Source organism: Chiloscyllium plagiosum, unplaced genomic scaffold, assembly GCF_037043375.1.
Source record: "Chiloscyllium plagiosum isolate Xiang-an unplaced genomic scaffold, Cpla_swu_hap1 HiC_scaffold_22, whole genome shotgun sequence".
Taxonomy (NCBI): Eukaryota; Metazoa; Chordata; class Chondrichthyes; order Orectolobiformes; family Hemiscylliidae; genus Chiloscyllium; species Chiloscyllium plagiosum.
In genome coordinates this window covers 40,457,529-40,480,839 of record NW_028270160.1, presented here as the reverse complement: position 1 = coordinate 40,480,839, position 23,311 = coordinate 40,457,529, and the positions used below count along the sequence as shown (strand labels likewise).

The 23,311-nt window shown below is 40.6% G+C and overlaps 1 protein-coding gene across 5 annotated transcripts in view; it reads left to right on the top strand.

Annotated features, from left to right (window-relative positions):
* stk32c (serine/threonine kinase 32C) overlaps positions 1–23,311 on the top strand; it is a 339,732-nt gene that overhangs the window by 148,052 nt on the left and 168,369 nt on the right. For all 5 annotated transcript variants that reach the window (XM_087999200.1, XM_043712561.2, XM_043712560.2 and 2 more), the window contains exon 2: positions 22,846–22,901. In XM_087999200.1, coding sequence (XP_087855326.1) covers positions 22,846–22,901 — 56 coding nt within the window. The remainder of the gene's footprint in view (positions 1–22,845; positions 22,902–23,311) is intronic.

Here is a 23,311-nt window from a genome sequence, read left to right as displayed (position 1 = left end):
TTCAGTTAGCTCAATGTCATGAAGCTGTCAACATGACTAAGAAGAACATTTTTCTCAATACTATTGTCTTTCTGAATCAAAGTACTTAATCAGCTATCCTATCATCATATAATATCTGTCAAAACTAATAAGATTAATGAGGTATGACAACAGTTGGAGTCAGTATGGCTTGTTTTTGTTTGACCTACATACTTTACAGGGTTATTGAAGCATCAAATATTGACTGCTCTGAAATAGGGTTTTTCTTAGTTACATGTTAAAGCATCCACCTTTATCTTTTGTGAGCAAAGACCCCTTATTTCTTTTCCATTAACTGCTTCATTTGTCCACATGCTATGTATCAAATGAGTAGACTATCCATCGTGTATGAAGGGGATCATGTTTCCTTTTTCTTTCTTAATTGGCTGAAGGTTGAGCTGGCGTTTTGGAGATAATGATGAATTTCAGCATCTATGTTTACTGTTATTGAGAAGCGGCTCCCGAGATACTGAAAATGGTCCACCTTTTCCTGAATCTTATCCTTTGGTTTAAGCAATGCTGGGAGGTGATTTACTTTGGGAATTGGTTGACCTTAGTTTTTTGTGAGTTTGTAATAGGCCCATTTTTTTCAGAAGCACCATAAAAGGAGTCAACAATGACTTAGAGTTCAGTTTCTGAGTGAGCGCACACCCACAGATACATCTGCAGACTGCAGCTCTGTGACCGAAGCTGGAGTGGTTTTGGTTTTTGATTGAAGGCAGCCTAGTTGAACAGTTCTCCATCTGTTCTCAAGATTATCTCCACACCTTCACGTAATAAGCTGGAGTTTGGGTATAAGACTGCCGTGAGGAAATTGGTGCAGCCAGCTTTTGGCCAACTAAGGAAAAGAGCAATTGATATGTGAATCTTCAGCTCCCTGAGCAATTCCTTTGGAGTCTGCTACAATGGGGATTTGAAGGGTCTCCCTTTGAATATCCCACCTACACTGGGAAACAAAAATGACTTGGTCAACCTGACAAGTTCAATCATGTTCAGTCAGTCTTTTCTGATGAATGTAGGGTGATGTTGCAGTGTGACCAAGTTATTTTCACACTGCACTACTTTATTTTGAGATTGGGGCTCTAGAAATTGCTGCTATTTGCTGGAGATGTTATCAGCCAAGTGCACAACTTACAATATTCCTTTGTCTAGTCTTTTAATGGTGGTGTCCAGTAATCCCATAGGATATATTGCACAGGAATAGACCATTCTGCCCAACATGTCTGCTCCTGAATACACTACATAAGCATCCCATTCCATCTTTCTCACCTGACTCTTTCAGCCTATTGGGCCTGGCTTGTAGCCCTGTGACATTTCAAGCCAGCCTGCAAACATCCATGTAATCCAATTAAAGGCCTGTTTATGGAGGCCAAGCAGGATTTTCCAATCAGATCCCAGGTTCCCAGCAGGAGCAGCAGAGAGTTTGATGACCTTGAGAAAGCCTCCTGGTAGCAAGCCAGAAGGAGCAGTACCCTAGGCAGGCTTAGAGACCTTCAAATGAAAACAGAACATTCTGGAGAAAATCAGCAGGTCCTGGCTACCCACACCTGTATAAAGTTAAAAATCACACAACACCAGCTTATAGTCCAGCAGGTTTAATTGAAAGCACTAGCTTTCTGAGCGCCGCTCCTTCATCAGGTGGTTGTGGAGGACACTATAGTAAGACATAGAATTTATAGCAAACATTTACAGTGTGATGTAACTGAAATTGTACATTGAAAAATACTTTGATTGTTTGTTAAGTTTCTCATCGGTCCCTTTGGCCCAACAAGTCCACATCGACCCTCCAAAACCAATTCCCCTACATTTACCCCTCCGCCTAATACCATGGGCAATTTAGCACGTCCAATTCACCTGACCTGCACATTTTTGGACTGTGGGAGGAAACCGGAGCAAACCCATGCAGACACGGGGAGAATGTGCAAACTCCACACAGAGAGTTGCCTGAGGTAGGAATTGAACCCGGGTCTCTGGCACTGTGAGGTAGCAGTGCTAACTGTTGTGCCACCATGCCACCATGCCACCTGTGCCACTTCCTTCATATGTAAATCACAAAACATTTTTAAAAGTTACATTCTCAGGTTAACTCTTACTAATGGTGTCAGCCAGATAAAATGTTGAAGTTGTTAGTCCCCTGTGTTCTGTTGTCTGTTCCATAATGTTTAGACTGATTCTCATCTTAAAAATGAGTTCACAGAGTCTTACATGGATTCATGCAGTTTTTGAGCAAAGTACAATGTAACTCTGCAAGTTCAAATTCACCCCACAAATGAATATGTGTGCGTGCATGTGGGTTTGTGTGTGTGTGTGTGTTTCTGGGATGGGGATTTGTGAATGTCTGTGAGAGAGAGTGTATGTGTGTGTCTGTGTGTGTGTGTGTAAAGGGTCAATGTCTGTGAGAGGGTGCATGTGTGAGTGTGGAAATGTGGGTGTCTGTAGAAGTGTGTGTGAGTGTCTGCGTGTCTTTGTATAGGTGTGTCTGTGTGTATCTGTGTGTATAGAAGTGCCTGTGTGTGCGCGCGCGCACATGTGTGCGTAGGAGTGTCTGTGTGTGTGTATAGTGCAATGGTGGTTACTGTAGTGTGACTTGAACGCAACGTCCCAGTTAAGGCCCTACCTATGGGTACTGAACTTAGCTATCAGCCTCTGCTTGGCCACTTTTTGCTGCTGCCTGTCCTGAAGTCCGCCTTGGAGGATGGTCACCCGAAGATCCGACGTCGAATGTCCTGGACCACTGAAGTGTTCTCCAACTGGGAAGGAACACTCCTGTCTATTGATTGTTGTGCAGTGACCATTCATCCTTTGCCGTAGCCGTTGCTCAGTTTCATCAATGTACCATGCCTCAGGGCATCCTTGCCTGCAGCTTATGAGATAGACAAAGTTAGCTCTGTCGCATGAGTACCTGCCATGTACATGGTGGGAGATATCCCCACGCATAATGGTGGTATCTATGTCTTGCAGCACCTACCGTGACAGGGTTGTATGGAGTTGTCCTGAAAGCCGGGCAGTTTGCTACCATCCCACCATCAAACTCACCATGGACTATTCACTACTATCTGTCTCATTCTTGGACATATGTATCTCCATCAAGAATGGACACCTCAGCACCACACTCTACCGCAAACCCACAGACAACCTCACAATGCTACACTTCCCCAGTTTCCACCCAAAACATATTAAAACAGCTATCCTCTATGGACAAGCCCGACGCGTACACCGGATCTGCTCAGATGAGGAGGAATGTGACGGGCACCTGGAAATACTCAGGGATGCCCTCATAAGAACGGGATACGATTCTCAACTCATCGATTGCCAGTTCTGATGTGCCACAGCAAGGAACTGTAATGACCTCCTCAGGAGACAGACACGTGCTGCAACCGACAGGGTACCCTTCGTTGTCCAGTACTTCCCAGAAGCCGAAAAACTATGCCATGTTCTTCGTGACCTGCAACACATTATCAATGAGGATGAGCACCTCGCCAAGACCTTCCCTACACCTCCACTGCTCGCCTTTAAACAACCACCAAACCTCAAACAGATCATTGTTCGTGCCAACACTGGCATCTCCAAATCACACCTGTACAGACAGAAACAGAGTTAATATTTCTAAACCAATATGAATGGTTCCCCCTCAACACCCTCATGTCTGGATGCAAAGGCACTTTTACTTTAAAGGTTTAGAGGGTTATGGGAGAGACGGCATCTCCATTTAGAAACAGCCACAGCACTTCCCTGCCTGGGCATCCTGTTATTGATGCTGCTTTCTAGCTGCTAGGCCTCTGGTTGACATTTCAGCTTCCACAGATCACTCACTATCCTTTATTGAAAAGCCCATTAAATTACTTCTCTAAGGAAGATCACAATGAGATCTGTTTCCTAACCAGCCCTGCTTCTGACCTCAGTCTGGGTTTGATGGTGACATTCAGAAGCCTGCTGGGAAAATCTTGCCTATTGTCACATGTAATTGTCTAGTTTCCTTTCAAAAACATTGAATCTTTCTGCTGAAACAGCTTCCTGTCATAGCAGGTTCCACTATCTGAGTAAAGAAATTCCAATTTATTTTGCAGTTGGTTTTCTTTGTATCCATCTTGTGTTTATGATCACTTGGTTTGGAATTTCCTCAAAAGTAGACATCTTCACTTCACTGAGTTTATCCAAGCTGGTAATAATTTTAAAGAACTCTATTTGGTCAACACTAGGCCTTCTCTTTTCAAAAGACAATGCCCTGAATATAAAATTATGAGAGGCGCTGATGGAGTGCATAATCAGAGGTTTTCCCCAGGGTGGAAACATCAAATATTTTAATTGTCTTACTTACTTTGAGGCTAAGTTTAATGATTTATTTATTTCTCTCAGTACCTTTGCACTTTTACCAAATTATTATTACTAGTTTGCAGGTGATGATTTTGTCTTTCTTTACCCAACTTCCATGTTACAGTTCATTTGTCATTTAATAGCCCAGTCTACAAGTTTTCCATTATGTTCTGTTGTACTCTTCCCCATTGTTAGTTATACTCTGGTTTGGTTTCATCTTCAAAGTTTGATATTGATTTTCTTGTTCCTAAATTCAAATTTTAATGTAAATTATATAAATGCTGTGGTTCTGTTCGCCGAGCTGGAAGTTTTTGTTGCAAACGTTTCATCCCCTGTCTAGGTGACATCCTCAGTGCTTGGGAGCCTCCTGTGAAGCGCTTCTGTGGTGTTTCCTCTGGCATTTATAGTGGCCTGTCCCTGCCGCTTCCGGTTGTCAGTTTCAGCTGTCCGCTGTAGTGGCCGGTATATTGGGTCCAGGTCGATGTGTTTGTTGATGGAGTTTGTGGATGAGTGCCATGCTTCTAGGAATTCCCTGGCTGTTCTTTGTTTGGCTTGTCCTATAATGGTAGTGTTGTCCCAATCAAATTCATGTTGCTTGTCGTCTGCGTGTGTGGCTACTAGGGAAAGCTGGTCGTGTCGTTTCGTGGCTAGTTGGTGTTCGTGGATGCGGATCGTTAGCTGTCTTCCTGTTTGTCCTATGTAGTGTTTTGTGCAGTCCTTGCATGGAATTTTGTACACTACATTAGTTTTGCTCATGTTGGGTATCGGGTCCTTCGTTCTGGTGAGTTGTTGTCTGAGTGTGGCTGTTGGTTTGTGTGTTGTTATAAGTCCTAGTGGTCGCAGTAGTCTGGCTGTCATTTCAGAGATGTTCTTGATGTATGGTAGTGTGGCTAGTCCTTTGGGTTGTGGCATGTCCTCGTTCCGTTGACAAACAAAGAACAGCCAGGGAATTCCTAGAAGCATGGCACTCATCCACAAACTCCATCAACAAACACATCGACCTGGACCCAATATACCGGCCACTACAGCGGACAGCTGAAACTGACAACCGGAAGCGGCAGGGACAGGCCACTATAAATGCCGGAGGAAACATCACAGAAGCGCTTCACAGGAGGCTCCCAAGCACTGAGGATGTCACCTAGACAGGAGACGAAACGTTTGCAACAAAAACTTCCAGCTCGGCGAACAGAACCACAGCAATGAGCACCCGAGCTACAAATCTTCTCACAAACTTTGGAATTATATAAATGATGTGTACACCATTTCTATTGTGGTGCATGACTCTCTTACTCTTGACTTTTCTCCATCTGAATAATTGTCCTTTGCCACTTAGTCTCTGTTTTCTAATTGTTCATTCGCTTACTAGAAAGGAGCTCAAAAGCAGACTGAGGCGGGCCAGGAGGGGGCACAATAAAGACTGGTCAGGAAGGATTAGGGAAAACCCAAAAGCATTTTACTCATACGTGAGGAATAAGTCAATGATCAGGGAGAAAGTAGGGCTGCTCAGAGGTAGTGTAGGGAACTTGTGTATGGAGTCTGAGCAGATAGGGGAAGCCCTAAATGAGGTCTTTGCTTCGGTTTTCACAAAGAAAATGGACCTTGATGTGAATGAGAACTTTGAGGAGTCGGGAACCAGGCTTGGAGAGATTGAGCTTGAGGAAGTTAATGTGCTGGAAACTTTGGCAAATATTGCTAAGTCCCCAGAGCCAGACCAGATTTATCATAGGCTGCTTCAGGAAGTGAGAAAGGAGGTTGTTAAACCGCTGACGAACATATTTGCTTCCTCACTCTCCAAGGGAGTTGTACCAGAGTATTGGAGGGAGGCAAATGTTGTTCCTCGTTCAAGAAGGGAATAGGGAAATCCCTGGCAATTACAAACCAGTCAATCTTACATCTGTGGTCAGCATGGTTTTGGAAGGAATTCTGAGGAATAGGATTTATGAATGTTTGGAAAAGCACAGTGTGATTAAAAACAGTCAGCATGGCTTTGTGAGGGGCAGGGCGTGCCTCACAAATCTTATTAAGCTATTTGAGGAGATAATGAGACAGGTTGACAAAGGTCAGACAGTGGATGTGGTGTATGTGGACTTCAGCAAGGCATTTGATAAGGTTCCCCATGGTAGACTACTTAATAAAGTCAGGAGGTATGGGATATGTGGAGATTTGTCACTTTGGATTCAGAATTGGTTGGCTGACAGAAGGCAGAGAATGGTTGTTGGTGGTAAGTATTCTGCCTGGAGGTCAGTGGTGAGTGGTATCCTGCAGGGCTCTGTTCCTGAGCCTCTGCTCTTTGTAGTTTTTATAAGTGACTTGGACAAGGAGGTTGAGGGGTGGGTTAGTAAATTTGCCGATGACACACAAAGGTTGGAGATGCTGTTGCTGTTGCTGTTGCAGGCTGCAGCGTGACATAAACAGGATGTAGAGCTGGGCTGAGAAATGGCAGATGGAGTTCAACCTGGATAAATGCGAAGTGATGCATTTTGGAAGGTTGAACTCGAATGCTGAATATAGGATTAAAGACAGGATTCTTGACAGTGTGGAGGAACAGAGGGATCTTGGTGTTCAAGCGTATAGATCCCTCAAAGTTGCCACCCAAGTGGATAGGGTTGTTAAGAAAGTATATGCTGTTTTGGCTTTCATTAACAGAGGGATCGAGTTTAAGAGCCACGAGGTTTTGCTGCAGCTCTACAAAACCCTGCGAGACCATACTTGGAAAATTGTGTCTAGTTCTGGTCACCCTATTATAGGAAAGATGCTGAGGCTTTGCAGAGGAAGCGAAGAAGGTTTACCAGGATGCTGCCTGGACTGGAGGGCTTATAAAGAGAGGTTGACTAAGCTCAGATGTTTCTCTCTGGAGAGAAGGAGGAAGAGAGGTGACTCGATCAAGGTATATAAGGTAATGAGAGGCATGGATAGAATCGATAGCCAGAGACTTTTCCCCAGGGCAGGGTTGACTGCCATGAGGGGTCATAGTTTTAAGGTGTTAGGAGGCAGTAAACCGGAGACGTCAGAGGTAAGTTCTTTATACAGAGAGTTGTGAACGTATCGAATGCGTTGCCAGCAATTGTGGTGGAAAGCAGAGTCATTAGGAACTGCTGGACATGCACATGGACAACAGTGAATTGAGACGTTATTTTAGATTAGGATTAATCCTCGACACAATATCATGGGCCAAAGGGCCTGTTCCGTGCTGTACTTTTCTATGTTCTATGTTCATCAATTTTCTAACCCTTAAGCAATTTATCCCGCATTACACATGCCCTCATCTTTCTCATGGAGCTACCCCCGATACTAATGGGGCTCTTGTGGCATAACGATTATGTCTGTACTTCTGACCCAGGACAAATAGAGCAGTACAGCACAGGAACAGTCCTTCAGCTCACCATGACTGTGCCGACCTTGAAACTATTCTAAACAAATCCTGCACAAGGATCTATATCCTTCTATTCCCTGCTGGTTCATGTGTCTGTCTAAATGTCTCTTAAAAGTTGTGATCATTTCTGCTTGTTCCACCTGCTCTGGCAGTACATTCCAGGCACCGTTCCACCCTCTGTGTAAAAACTTTCCTTGCACATCTCCTGTAAACATTCACCCTCTCATTTTAAACCTATGCCCCCTAGAATTTGATATTTTCACGCTGGGGCAAACTCTGACTATCCACCCTATAGCACCGTTCATAATTTGATATGCTTCTATCAAGTTGCCTTCTCAGTCTTATATTATAAGAAAAATTTCTATATGAAATTATAAGCTATTGAAGACCTCTTGCCTATGGTGAAGGTCATTCTAAACTGTGTCATGATTATTTGTCTTTCAACTGGTCAATGTACACTACAAACTGGAACACTGGTTTTTAGTTTTAGAGGATTTATTAGAAATAGGAATTTTATAGTCATTAAGTCAAAAATAAATAGAACCACTATCTTGATAGCACTATTCAATTGTACAATTGTGATCATATCATTGACTTGCTACTATAAGTAGAGGGCCATTATGCAATTATTGCTATTTCAAGAGCCAGAGCTTTGAATTATGAACAATGAGGCAGTTAGGTTTTCATTTATAGTAATTAATTGTGATTTATAGTAAATACTAATTCTATTTGCCATTATTTTATAAAAAAATACATTACTGCTGAAAGAGCCATCAGTCATCATAATGAGGTCAATTTTCAATATAGCTGTGATTCTGAAAAGGCATTATATTCTCTTGGAGTGATGATATTTAAATAGGAAAGGAATCTCTGAAACAGTTGCCCAGTTAAGTATAGTTGCATTGGATCACTACTTAAATCAGTTTCATATTGATAAAGAGATTTTTTTCCAGATTTCCCCCACTTGGTCTTGGTTTTCACCTCAACATTATATGGTGCCAAATGGTGGGATATGTATAATATCTATAATAGATGGAGCAAGAACTAGAAAATTAATTTGTACTGATGTCACAATATCTGAATCACTACAGATTGCAGCTAAGTTGACTAAAGGGCAATGAGTTTAGCAGAAGAAAATAATGAGAAGAATTTAAAGATTATTATAAGACTGGGACATTCACAAGTTAAACTCTGATTTCAGCAAGGTGATTTATTAAGCTTGCTGCAGCAATTAATTTTAAATATTATGCAAGGGCACAAACGTTCTACTTTAGAATATGAAAGGTGGGAAAACATCCATTTTGCATGTAAGAATGTAAACCTTCATCTTAGCTGCAGGGGGAAAGCAAAAGCTTAGAAGGTGGGAAGCCACCATTTTGATTGGCAGAAAAGGCAGCAAAATCCACAATAAGCAGTACAGAGATGCAGTTCTGACAGAAAAGGCAGAATTTAAACCTGTTTTGTTCCTTGTATTTTTATGTTGCTATATTGATGTTGCTATATTTTTGTCATTTTAAGTAGGTCAATAGATAAGTAGTATGATTTAGTAATGTAATTTTTCTACATTTTTGTGACACAAATCTTATTTCTTCTCTTCTGTAGATCATAGGTAACATAGTCAACCAATTTGCTACTTTGTATGGTTTTCCCATTTGATGACATATACTACTGTGCATGATAGAGCAAGGGCTAGAACATTAATTTATACTGAAGAATCATCTAGTCTTGAAACATTAGTTTGCTCTCTCTCCATGGATGTTGTCTGACCTGTTGTGATCTCCAGCATTTGTTGTTTTCAGTACAGATTCCATCATCTGCAGTAATTTGCTCCTACATTGTTCTGCCATTCTCACATTCCAATCTCTTAAACTGAGCTATCAACATCCTTCCTCCCCCAGCACTCCAACCCCACCTCCCCAATTATAGCATAAATGCTGTCCCTGCCACACTTCATTTCATTTCTGCTGTAGTGTAATAAAGACTCAAAACGTTAGCTTGCTTTCTTTCTATGGATGCTGCCTGACCTGCTGTGATCTCCAGCATATTTTTTGTTTTCAGTACTGTCTAGAAGCAGTTCATACAGAGTACACCATAGTAAATACTACTCCCCAGTTAGTTATCAGCAGCTGAAAGAGAGGTGTGATTCTGGTAAAAGTTTGCTTTTGAACATAGTTTTATTTTCCATAAGCAAGAATTACAAATTGTTTCTGCTGTTAGCTATTTTTTAGAAAATAAATACCAACTAATTTAAGCTTTTCTCTGTAAGATTAAAATGAATTAAAGAATCAATACTGTAAATGAACCATCTAGCCTAATAATTATTGATTATAGTTTTGCAAGCTTCTACTAATTGTGTCACATTATTAATGCTTCACTGTGATTGTCACCACTTGCCAGTGATTCACAGGATATATTTATTCCTAAATGTTATCATTCCAGTTGTGAACAACCAAAGAATCATGCAACTGTATGAACCCCATAGTATTGTGCAGATTGTAAATACAAACAGCTTGGAGCTATTTAAATGAAGTCTTATTTGGGGTTGTCACTTATTAAAGAATGCTCCAGTTTTTCTCGAGCTGTTTAAAAGCATTTATAGAATATTATTCCTTAAATTTTACACATTTTCAATTTAGTAGTTAGTTCCTGAATTGGCTTATAGAATTCAACTGTAGTTTTAACATATTATTCAATGTGTGGCTGATTTTCAACACTTTATTCTACATAAGCGAATGCAGTAACACATCAGAAAATTAGAAGTGCTAGACAAGAGGTTTGTTCAGTTTTCTGCTACTATTGTGATACTCTAACATGACAGGAACATAGCATGTGAGATGGGGTTGTGGACAGTTGGATCTTGTTGATCACAACGCCAGAGCAAGACCACCTCAACTCCTTGGAGTTATTTAAATAATTGGATTCAGACTCCTGGCAGCAATCACTGAGATGGTGAGATTTAGATTTCAGATGGCACATTACCATTCCTTTTAACTCTAAGGAATGACACCTGGTATAATGCATGAGTTTGGAGGGAGCAGTTAGAATTGATATAAGAGAGGTAATTTGGAGCTGGAAAGGACGAAGATTCTTTTGCAAGCTCAGAGGAGCACCACTGCTCCGTAGGTTCATGAGAATAGCTTAAAAAAAAATTAATTGATCAAAACCATATCTGGTCATGACTGTCTATCACCAGGTTCAAATCAGGCCTTACAGTGAATTATGATTAGGTTAGTATGCAATATGCCAGTTCTGCTGGTTAATGGTTAACAGTTACATATATTCATTAATGCTGAAATATCCCTTAGATAATTAAATATGTCAGGTTTTCAAATTACATGTTTCTCTGATTCAAAGATAAATATTCTTTGTTGGGAGAAATAAACTTACATGAGCAAAACACTTCATCAAAGGTTGAAATTTTAAATGTGTGAGATTATTCTCACACATGGTAAAGTGATCACATTTGTGTGTCGATTCAGATGCAATAATCTGTGTATCGATAGCAATGGAGTAGTTGCCAACTTGTCAGATTATAAGGATTTGACATGTATTTGTGAAAAAGTTCACCAATGTTATGACTTATTAATGACTTGTTTAATAACAACTGAAGTATTTCTCACAAATTTACTCCTGGTTGGCTTTGAATTAAAAATATGTTTGTGTTGTGTGCTCATGAGGGAGGTTATAACAGTGGAAGGTGTCAAAACTCTGACCTCTTCCTTCACTAACTGGCCGTTAGAAATCAACCTTCACTTGCTTTTAGATTTATTTACAAAGTGAGGTGTTGCAAATAAGCAGATTCTAACTTTCCAACCAACCACAGTATTATTAAGTGTCACTTTATACTCTTTAACTACAATCAAATATCAAACACAGTAATTTACTGATAACCACCCCTTTAAAGGGAAACTGTAATAAAAAGGCTTTAATGGATACTTACAAAATTAAATTAAAATAACACTCCCAGGCACCTGCATTGCAGCCCCTGCCCAAGTGATTTTTCAGTTTTTGCAATTCAAATGTGTTTATCCTTGGGTTTATGCTGCATCTGATACAGTGTTCTTAGATCCACAGCAAGATATCTTGCCCGCATCAGCATTGCAACTGTGCACATATTAGTGAATTCGATAGTCTCTAGCTTTAACTGTTATTGTAAAAACTTAGCATTTTTATGACTGAAATTTACAGAAGTTGTTAAACTATCCAGAAAGTGAAGTAGTAAATTACATCAAATCTAGGAGCAGCATTTATTTTTAAAAGTAGTTCTGTAAATTATTACAAAGCAACAGTTTTGCTTGAGTGCACAAGTATCCAAATGTGCCCTCCTACCTGTAAATACTTAACTTGGATTTACGCAATCAACAGCAGGAGGAGGTAGATGCTTCATGATATAAAGCTCATAAGATCCCATTTAACTGAATCTGAAGTGACATGCTCTAAATCTACCGATATTTTCAGCTTCTGATTAAAATAATGAGCCTCAATATTGATCCTACATGTGAGATCAGTGGTGGAGACCCTGGTCCCAGAATTGATGGAGAACTTCAAACTTCACCAAAAATCGGCGGCACGGTGGCACAGTGGTTAGCACTGCTGCCTCACAGCGCCAGAGATCCAGGTTCAATTCCCACCTCAGGCAACTGTCTGTGTGGAGTTTGCATATTGTCTGCGTGGGTTTCCTCCCACGGTCCAAAAATGTGCAGGTTAGGTGAATTGGCCATGCTAAATAAGTGTTAGGTAAAGGGTTAAATGTAGGGGAATGAGTCTGGGTGTGTTGCTCTTTGGAAGGTCGGTGTGGACTTGTTGGGCCAAAGGGCCTGTTTCCATGCTGTAAGTAATATCTAGTAATCTATACTAAAATCTGGCAGGAATAAAGGTCACTAGGCGTGATAAGTGGAAGCTCTGTCCTTATCTTATACAGCAAAGGGTGCACAGAAACAGCATTATTCCTTTTTGAGAAAGCTGCAAGTACACTTGTTGGGGTGCCTACGGCAAGTATTACATGGGTAAGGTCACCAGTATTAATGTTTTTATGTCTTCCTACCATAAGTTCACTGAGGATGGTTCCCCCAAGTCAACTATAGTTCCCAAGAACAAAACCTACAACTATATTTTCTATGACTTTGTGATAGTAGAGCCAGGTCGTTGATTCCAATAAATTATTTTCTGCAAAATACATGGGACACATGTTACATCTCCTGTCTGTTCACATGATGGGAAATGATCAGACAGGTATGGTGATACACCCTGATCAGGGTTGTAGCCGATAAGAATATCTCTGAAAATCTCATGCTACGTGGCATATGATCAGCTTTGTATGGGTCAGGAAGCCTGAACTGCTTGCCTGATCAGCCTGGATCAGGAGAAGGCCTTTGACAAGGTATCACACATTCACATGATGGATATAGTCTCCAAATGCAGTTTGTGGTGGCGATCTGCAGTTGAATCCAATTGTGGTTTGTAAACATAATTATTGCATTTGCAATCAATGCATGAGAATCAGAAAGCTTTCCAATCAAGTCTGGAGTCTGGCAGAGCTGTCCTCTCTCTGGTATCTTGTGTGTTTGTTGTATATGGAACAGTTTGCTGAATCCACCAGGAGGGATTTAGGCATAAGAGGGGTGGCTCTCCCAGGTTACTGAGGCACTCGGTACTCCCAGTACATGGACAACATCACCATAGAATTCCTTCAGCGTGGAAGCAGGCCATTCATCCCATCAAGTTCACACCCACCCAGACCCAGCCCCTCTCCCCAACCTATCCCTGTAACCCTGCATTTCCCATGACTAATCCACCTAGCCTGCACATCCCTGGGCATTATGGGCAATTCATCATGACCAGTCCATCTAACCTGAACATCTTTGGACCGTGGGAAGAAAGTAGAGCACCCAGGGGAAACTTTCTCAGACACAGGGAGGATTTGCAAACTCTACACAGACAATCGCCTGAGGTTGGAATTGTTCATGGCCTCCTGGTGCTGTGAGTCTGCAGTACTAGCCGCTAAAACCCTCCCCATGCCACCCATTTTCTGCTCAAATCCACTGTCACAAACTATGACGACCTGCAACCTGTTGAATTTGCCTTGGCAGCTCAGGGAAGTTGAGGCAATAGTGAGGCAATGTTCTTTGGAAACTGGGTTAATGAATACCTTGTTCTCTCCAATGACAGGACAGATCACATGAAGGTACTGGGACATAGCTCAGAGGGGCTAGATTGTCCACCAAAAACAGGCAGGAATGAGCAACAATAGTAAAACAATTGCTGGGCATGTGAATCGACGCTCCCTGTTCATTGAGTGTAAGAACCTGGTCATCATGTGTGATGTGCTGTGAGTGGTCCTATATGTGGCAGGTCTGGCCCATTGCTCTCTGCTGTACCATTGTAATCACTTGAGTCATCTTTCTCACTATTTTAAGGTAAGAAAATGAACTATGTTCACAGGGACATGATGTACAAATCTGTAGGTAAAGGGAGATGAAGAAAATACTCAAAATTGCCCTCATCTTGATGACCACCTTTATGTGCAGTTACATTGAGCTGTGAGTAACCTTCAGTATATAAATATCATGTATCGCCACTACATGCTGAGGTTGTACCTGTCCCTGGAGTTGTGAAGGATGGGTTTGGCTACTTTGCCAAGTAGCTGGAACATGGCACACCACCTGAAATTTGTGTTGACATTAATGCAGAAAAATACCCTTGACCACAAATCTGTCAAACAGTGGTCAGCACATAACATCCTATGGGAAAAGGAGGTGGTAGATCCAGTTGGATGTTACCCCAAGCAGACAGTTAAAGTTAATTGGCAGAATGTCTCATCACCAGGACTTTCAACCAAACTCCAGGGCGTAGCTTTGCTGGCAATGGGATGGGCCTTTGCTGTCAGATCTTTGCTAAGTATCCCGAGTCTCATTCTCTCTACACATACCCTCGAGGTGACAGGATTGTGGAAGAAACTGTTGTCCATCTATTTGTGGAATGTCAAGATAAAGGGTAAAGTTGTGTACTCCTGCTGAAGCATAGCACTGCTCTGTCATTAGAGAGAGAGATGACAGATGGCGGTATAACCCGAAAGTCGTCACACCTCAAGCAAGGGGAGAGGTTGAGAAAGAGAACCATGGTCACTTCTGCTGATGCAAAAATTGAACGCACACTGTTAGCATCATTCAGTGTTGTAAACTAGCCATCCAGCCAACTGAGCTAACCAACCCTTCCCCTTGTGGAATGTACTTTTGCAAGAAAGTTCTGGAGAGAAATGAAGTGCTTTTAGTTGAGGTTCACCCCAAGCAGCGCTGGGACATAGGACTTCATACTCAATGGGATGTTCTCAGGAATGCAAACTGATTCAAATATAAACTACACCTGGGGGACCAATAGCTCAATGAGAGACATTCTTCGATCTGTCCATATCTTGCTGGTCTTCCATTGCAAAGAGTTGTCCTCAGCTGGATGTTGCAGATTAGCACATTCCAAAGTGCAGGTCTACATGCTCAGAGGCAATTTGAGGCAGAGTCACAGAAGCTCAATGGGGCAGGTTTGCTGTCGAAGGTCGTTCAACCATAACGCACTGTAAGTTTGGACTTGTGGAACACATCAAGCTGTAGCTCATACAAAGAATGCACTTTATGAACAGGAGAAGTATTGAAATTGTATTGAGGAACCTCAGAGTAGAGTGTGTTGCAGGGAAAAAAAAATAGTTTCATTGCTCGTTCTGTAATTTTCAATTTGACATGTTTGCCCTTGGCTCTATGCCTGATATGAAATGGATTTTGTAAATGTTAAGGTTGTAACAATACAATTAAACACCTGTTTGGAGGAAAGTTTAATTTAATTGCAACTCTGCAATATTCAAGTCAAAATGCCTTCAAGCATAATTTTAAACATTTATCAATAAACTATATTTTGAGAGCCATAGAATATCCCCATTAAGTATGCATTGCATAAGTCTTTGAAGATAGTATTATGAATGATTCTATGCACAATCTACTGAAAATGATTGGTGCAATTTGGTATGCCTGCTAACATATAGTTACTGGTAATTATAGAATTGCTATGGCATAAAAAGAGGCCATTTGGCCCATCATATCTACATTGATCCTCTGAATGACCACTGTGATTAGTACCAATCTCCTGCCTTCTCTCTCTCTCCCTGCACATTGTTCCTATTCAAATAATCATCTGATGCCCTCTTAAGTACTCAGATCGAACCTGCTTCCATTGTACTTTCAGGCAGTGCATTCCAGACTCAAACATCTCACTGTGTGAAATGTTCTTTTTGTATATCAAATTTGCATCTTTTGCAAATCACTTTCACTTCAAGCTCCTTCATTATCAATCCTTTTTAAAGTGCAGTATAATGTGACATGCTTGAGTTTTACTTATTGAGAAAGCAACAAAGATGCGTGGTGCTAATTCATAAGTTGCAGTGTATCCAAGTTCCTATCTTCAACAATGCTTACTATTGGTAGTTCAGTGATGCATCCCTATTTTGTAACTTGCATGCAATTTACAGATTTATAATTAACCTTCATTTGGAAGGAGTTATTTTCATGGGGCCTGATTTTTCCAATCCGGGTTGGTAAGTTGACTGGGAAAAATTTCCAGGTCCCTACCCCACTTCACATCTTTGTTTCTCGTGGGATGGTTTCTGTGAGAGCATAATTGGGCTGATAATGAGCTTTGTGTCTGTGGAACGGCTTGCTGAGCATGATCTTGAAGAGTGGGTATAGTTGGGGTGGAGCCTGCCACTACTACATAGAATAGAAGAGGGTCAATATCAAAGGGCTAGCAGCCTCAAAGCTCAGTGGAATGGACAAATGTCTAACTAAAAAGGTATTGTGCTTAGCCTGTGGAAGATTTAGTCGATCTGAGTGCAGACCTGTGAATTATTTTCATTTACTACGCTTAAAGACCTTTTGTTGCTGCACTGTAAACCTTCTGGTTTCTGAGATTGACAGTAGCTAATGCAGAAAGTCAAGCTGCGCTAGAGGTCAACTATGTGCTACCTGCTAGTCAGCCATTTTGCACATGATATTCCAAGTGCATGGCAGGATAAAGCTACAATGTGAAAAGTGCAGATCAAAGATATATCAAAGAGAAATATCAATTTCTTTAACATTTGTGCATGTTTCCATTCTGTCCAGTTGAAGAGGCCTGTTAAATAGTAAATACCTTCAATAAAGTTTTTCAAATGGTCGGAACCCTCATTGATTAGAACAGAAAATCCTGGAGAAACTCAGCAGGTCTGGCAACACTTGTGGGGAGAGAAACGGTGTTAACTTTTTGAGACTGGGTATTCAGTTCTGGAGAAATCTCGTAGCAGACTCGAAATGTTAACTCTTTTTTCTCTCTCCACACTTGCTGCCAGACCTGCTCAGTTTCTCCAACAGTTCACGTTTGTTTCAGATTATCAGAATCCAAAGTATTTTGCTTTGAAATATCTTTGATTGCTGGTCAGTTATGTAGCACAGTGGTGAGAAAAAGAGGTGACCATAGATAGTCAATAGCAATGAACAGTCATAAGGTTGCCGCATGAAATGGGATGAGAGATATATGGTTGAATGTTACAGTCTGGGCTGGTTAGCTCAATTGTTTAAGCTTTTCCAATGGAGGTTTCTTTTCTTTGTAGTGGGGAAGTAAGTTGATAAACTTTAGTAAATGAAAACTATTACCGGCTCAGATCTCCTCTTGAAACTGAGAGTCCAATTATATTTGTTTTTGATACATTGAACAAATACCTGACTGGCATGTATGGTTTCTTCAGCCAATAACTCCCGAGCTCATATAAAAAAAAGTTACACATCAGATACCTCTCCAGTACATGAATGCATGATGTATCAGCTCTAAGTGAGATTGGTGCAGCATTATCATTTGATTAAAAACTCATTTTGCAAGTCATAGAGTCATAGGGATTTACAGCATGGAAACAGACCCTTTGGTCCAACACATCCATGCCGACCAGATTTCCCAACCCAATCTAGTCCCACCTGCAATTGTACCAGCCTCCACCACATCCTCTGGCAGCTCATTCCATACACATAACACCCTCTTTGTGAAAAAGTTGCCCCTTAGGTCTCTTTGATATCTTTTCCCTCTCACCCTAAACCTATGCCCTCTACTTCTAGACTCCCCGACCCCAGGGAAAAGACTTTGTCTATTTATCCTATCCATGCCCCTCATAATTTTGTAATCTCTATAAGGTCATCCCTCAGCCTCTGACGCTCCAGGGAAAACAGCCTCAGCCTGTTCAGCCTCTCCCTATAGCTCAAATCCTCCAACCCTGGCAACATCCTTGCAATTTTTTCTGAGCCCTTTCAAGTTTCACAACATCGTTCTGATAGGAAGGAGACCAGAATTGCATGCAATATTCCAACAGTGGCTGAGCAAATGTCCTGTACATGACCTCCCAACTCCTGTACTTAATACTCTAACTAAGAAAGGAAAGCATACCAAACGCCTTCTTCACTATCCTATCTACCTGCAACTCCACTTTCAAGGAGCTATGAACCTGCAGTCCAAGGTCTCTTTGTTCAGCAACACTCCCTAGGACCTTACCATTAAATATACAAGTCCTGCTAAGATTTGCTTTCCCAAAATGCAGCACCTCGCATTTATCTGAATTAAACTCCATTTGTCTCATCTCAGCCCATTGACCCATCTGATCAATATCCTGTTGTAATCTGAGGTAACCTTCTTCGCTGTCCACTTCATCTCCAATTTTGGTGTCATCTGCAAACTTACTAACTGTATCTCTTATGCTCTCATCCAAATCATTTATGTAAATGACAAAAAGTAGAGGATCCAACACCGATCCTTGTGGCACTCCACTGGTCACAGGCCTTCAGTCTGAAAAACAACCCTCCACCACCACCCTCTGTCTTCTACCTTTGAGCCAGTTCTCTATCCAAATGGCTAGTTCTCTCCTTATTCCATGAGATCTAACCTTGCTGACCAGTCTCCTATGGGGAACCTTGTCGAACACCTTATGAAGTCCATATAGATCACATCTACCACGGTACCCTCATCAATCCTCTTTGTTACTTCTTCAAACAACTCAATCAAGTTTGTGAGACATGATTTCCCACACACAAAGCCATGTTGACAATCCCTAATCAGTCCTTACATTTCCAAATACAAATACATCCTGTCCCTCAGAATTCCCTCCAACAACTTGTCTACCACTGATGTCAGGCTCACTGGTCTAAAGTTCCTTGGCTTGCCTTCCCGCCCTTCTTAAACAGTGGCACCATGTTAGCCAACCTCCAGTCTTCTGGCACCGCACCTGTGACTATCGATGATACAAATATCTCAGCAAGAGGTCCAGCAATCACTTCTCTACCTTCGCACAGAGTTCTAGGGTACACCTGATCGGGTCCTGGGGAGTTATCCACCTTTATGCGTTTCAAGACATCCAGCACTTCCTCCACTGTAATCTGGACATTTTTCAAGATGTCACCATCTATTTCCCTATAGTCTATATCTTCCATATCCTTTTCCATATGACAAATGATGAAACTGCAGTATTTGTTTCAACTGACCACAACTTTGTCCAGTCTTTTTCAGTTATTGTTTAAAGCAGTTACTATAAGACCTAAAAATAACTTGCATTTGACATCTTCAGGATGCTGCAGAGTCCTTTGATGTTTAATTACTCTTTTTAAGGCATTCAAAGTGGGTCATAACTGGGTACTCAGAGACCAGCCACTTCGAATATTGTGCCAAACCATGGACATTTGAAGCCCAAATATTTCTGATCTTATAAATATCACAGCTGCAAAATAGCAACAATATCATATTATATATCTAAAGTGCTAAAGTGCTTATTAGCACTTTAGATATAAATATTTCATATTAATATATTGTAATTTATATTATATTCAATACATTTTATTGACTATATAACTGTAAAAAAAATCAACAAAAAGTTTAAAATTAGGAGTTATTCAAGGGAATGAGGTAAATATTCTTTACAGATGGGATGCCAGTTGACTTTCTGGCTGTTGTGAGACATGGCAAAAGTTGCTTCTTAAAATGGTAGCAAATGGAAGGCACACTAACTGAATTTATCAATTTTGATGAATGAACTGGGTGGTAATTTTTTTTTTTGCAAACATTTACTCGATTCAAATTAGACTTGAAACAGGATAATTTTTCCAAAGTGCTTCAAATGCTTTTTATTGCACCATCGTTGTTGCGTGTACCTATCAGCTGGTGGTATTTAACTTAATGATTATCATTAATCGTGTCCAAAACATACCACTTTTTGCTGTCACTTAGTGTAAAAGATGACCATTTTCATAGATCAACGTACAGGTGGGAGGGCATAGATCAGGTATAATGTTATGCAGATGCTGCTAGAATCATGGTAAACACTGTACAATTAATCATTACATAATACTCTGGCTTGATCTCTAATGCAGATAAATAATTGGATTTCTCTGAGGCAGCACAAGAAAATATTCATTGTTAACACTATTTGGTTAATCATTGTTGCTTTCAAATAGTTTATGGTAACCTGAACTCCAAGCAAGTACCAAGTGAGATGGAAAAATGAATAACTATCCATGAAAACTCTTAAACTAATGCTCTGACAATCCATGGTCCAATAACTTAACAAACAAAATTCCTACATTTCAACCTTGAACATAAGATACAGTCAATGCAAATGAAGGAAAGAAATAATTACTGGAGTGATGAAGTTCAAATGTGTAGCATGATTTGGAGATGCCGGTGTTGGACTGGGGTGTACAAAGTTAAAAATCACACAACACCAGGTTATAGTCCAACAGGTTTAATTGGAAGCACACTAGCTTTCGGAGTGTCGCTCCTTCATTAGGTGGTAGTAAGTTGCCACGGTAGCCCACATTGATGAATAAGTGTAAATCCTCCTCACTGTTCATGCCAGCCAATCTGAACTGGTTGTCTGACATAGACCAAATACTATGCTCCCCTGTCATCTCTGCAGCCTTCCAGCTCTGGGTCTGCCAGCAGACAAATCTCTGGTAGTATCATTGGCCTCTTGTCTTGGCTCGCTCCCTGGCATCATGGGCCCTTTTTATCTGCATTAATTAATTAAGGGAAAATAAGGTTTCCGTTGATGCTGAGAACTCCTGGCTGTTGTAAGACATTGCAAAAGGGATTTCCCCTTGATCTAGTGAAATGTCAGACTGCGAGACTGTCTGACTAGTCCTCATGCTCATTAAATCTGCATATGGTTCTGAAAAGGTGTAGATTTGGGTCATACTCACATGTAGCCAATGCAACTAAGGAGGCTAGTGAGTGGGAACACTTTACTCTTCAATATCTATCCTAGCCCTTTAACATTCAATGTTAATTTTCTCAGTCATCTTTCACCTTGATAGTGTGAAATTTAAACCCCAGCCCCGCAGCTGGAGGAGCTCACTCATCCTTTCTAGACACTAGACACTATAGGGTGGTATTGTGGCTCAGTGGTTAGCACTGCTGCCTCACAGTGCCAGGGGCCCAGGTTCGATTACAGCCTCAGGTGATTGTCTGTATGGACTTTGCACGTTCTCCCTGTATCTATATGGGTTTCCTCTGTGTGCTCTGGCTTCTTCCCACAGTCACAAAGTTGTGCAAGTTAGGTGTATTAGCCATGCTAAATTGCCCATGGTGTTCAGTGATGTGTAGATTACATGCATTAATCAGGGGAAATGTAAAGTAACTGGGTAAGGGAAATGGGTCTGGGTGGGTTGCTCATCAAAGGGTCAACATGGACTTGTTGGGCCAAATGGCCTGTTTCCACACTGTAGGGATTTTATAAATGATATGAACTCCCTTCAATTGACCCCATGATCACTCACATCAGCAGCAACCTCCAATAGTCACTCATGATGACCATTTGCTGTGATCAGCTGGAATTGAAATCTCTCCCATTCCCAAAGGCCTGAGGAAGCTCATAGAGTGAGCTCTTACTGAAGCATGGGTGCAATGAATTGTGTAGACCACTATCTAAGAAAAGTTAAGTTCTTTGATGACACTTTATGAACTTTTACAAAGTTGGAGATTGCTTCTCCCTGGAGTCTGAAAAGCTTTCTGTGGTGATGTGCACACGCAGTCCTTCCTCAGAAAGGCTACATGTGGAATTTTAGCTTGTAAACCCGGCTATCTGCCCTTTGAAATGCAGTTCATTCCAGTGCATGGAGATCAGATAAGGCAGCTCGCCCAATGTCAGAGTTGCTCCTAACAGGTAAACTTGGATCACCCATATTCTTGAACTTGCCATTACAGTATTTTGTTCGGACATTACATCGATCACCATAATCCCAACATAAACAACTTTGAGGTCGCGGCCTTATCGACACAGGACAAAATCTAGTCTGTGTGCAATGTGCTCCATTGAAACAAAACATAAAAATATCCACTGAACTACTGTGCGTAGGATTTGTAGGATAATTAGGTTTTTAGAGAAGTAATAAGAAATAAGATAAGATGGAGCTACTACAATTATTAGAAGATGCTTTGTGTATTACTCCACTCCTGCTGTGTTTAAAATGCTAAAATTATTCTTTCATCCTATTGTAATAACTACACAATTGTACCCAACATTATACTAAGTTTTGTTGTCTTAATTCGCCATGTAAATTGCACTTTATTTGCTATTTGCACTATCAATGTATTACCACATCTCTAAAATCCCTTGGGCTGCTTCATCTAATGAATGCAACCTCATGGCTGCCTGATAGTTCCTGTGGTTATCACCTAATTGCATTTTTGAATACATGATACCAGCAAACACAATGCAGATGTTCAGGAAATGTAAAATGAGGTGGTGGAAGAAACTAATACTGTCATTCAGTTACAGTAAATACCTGCTCGACTGCAAACTGAGTGGCTCACTGGCATCAGCTCAATTTAAATACATGAAGGACTTGAAATATTCATTCTACAATTATTATGTGTGCCAAGATGCTATGGCATATACATGTATTATGTATTATACATTGTATATTTATTAACTCTTCCAGGACCACTGATCACAATTCCTAATTTTGACTGACATGTGTAAGGCCCCAATAACGCAAGAGAGACTGCATTGAGAGAAATCTAATTTTCACATATGAAAATAAACACTTTATAAGTGTGACTTTATTAACACATAAATATGTTCTCTTTTGCAGTGACTTTTGACCATTTTCAAATACTACGTGCAATTGGAAAAGGGAGCTTTGGCAAGGTATTTATACTGCAAGTTACACATTATGCATAATTACATATATGCCACAAGTGTAAACAAATTTTCTAATTTCTAAGATAGATTGGTTCTGTTTATCAATTTACTGAACATATAGTTTGGAATAATTTGTGCAAGGAATTATGGACAATGTAGCTTGATGTTTAAGCTCATAAACAACTATAGAAGAAGAAACTGGTTATGTTATACCATGTTGCTAGTGCTTATAATTAATTTATTGTACGAAGTGAGTGTTGCTTTATATATCAAACATTAAATATTAATTCTCTAGATATGAGGTCAGAAAAATCTATATTTAACATTGCTTCAATGTTTAACATATTGTACATTATAGTGACATGAAAGTTCAAAGACAAGTACACTCCAGTTATCGAAAGATTCAATTTAATTCC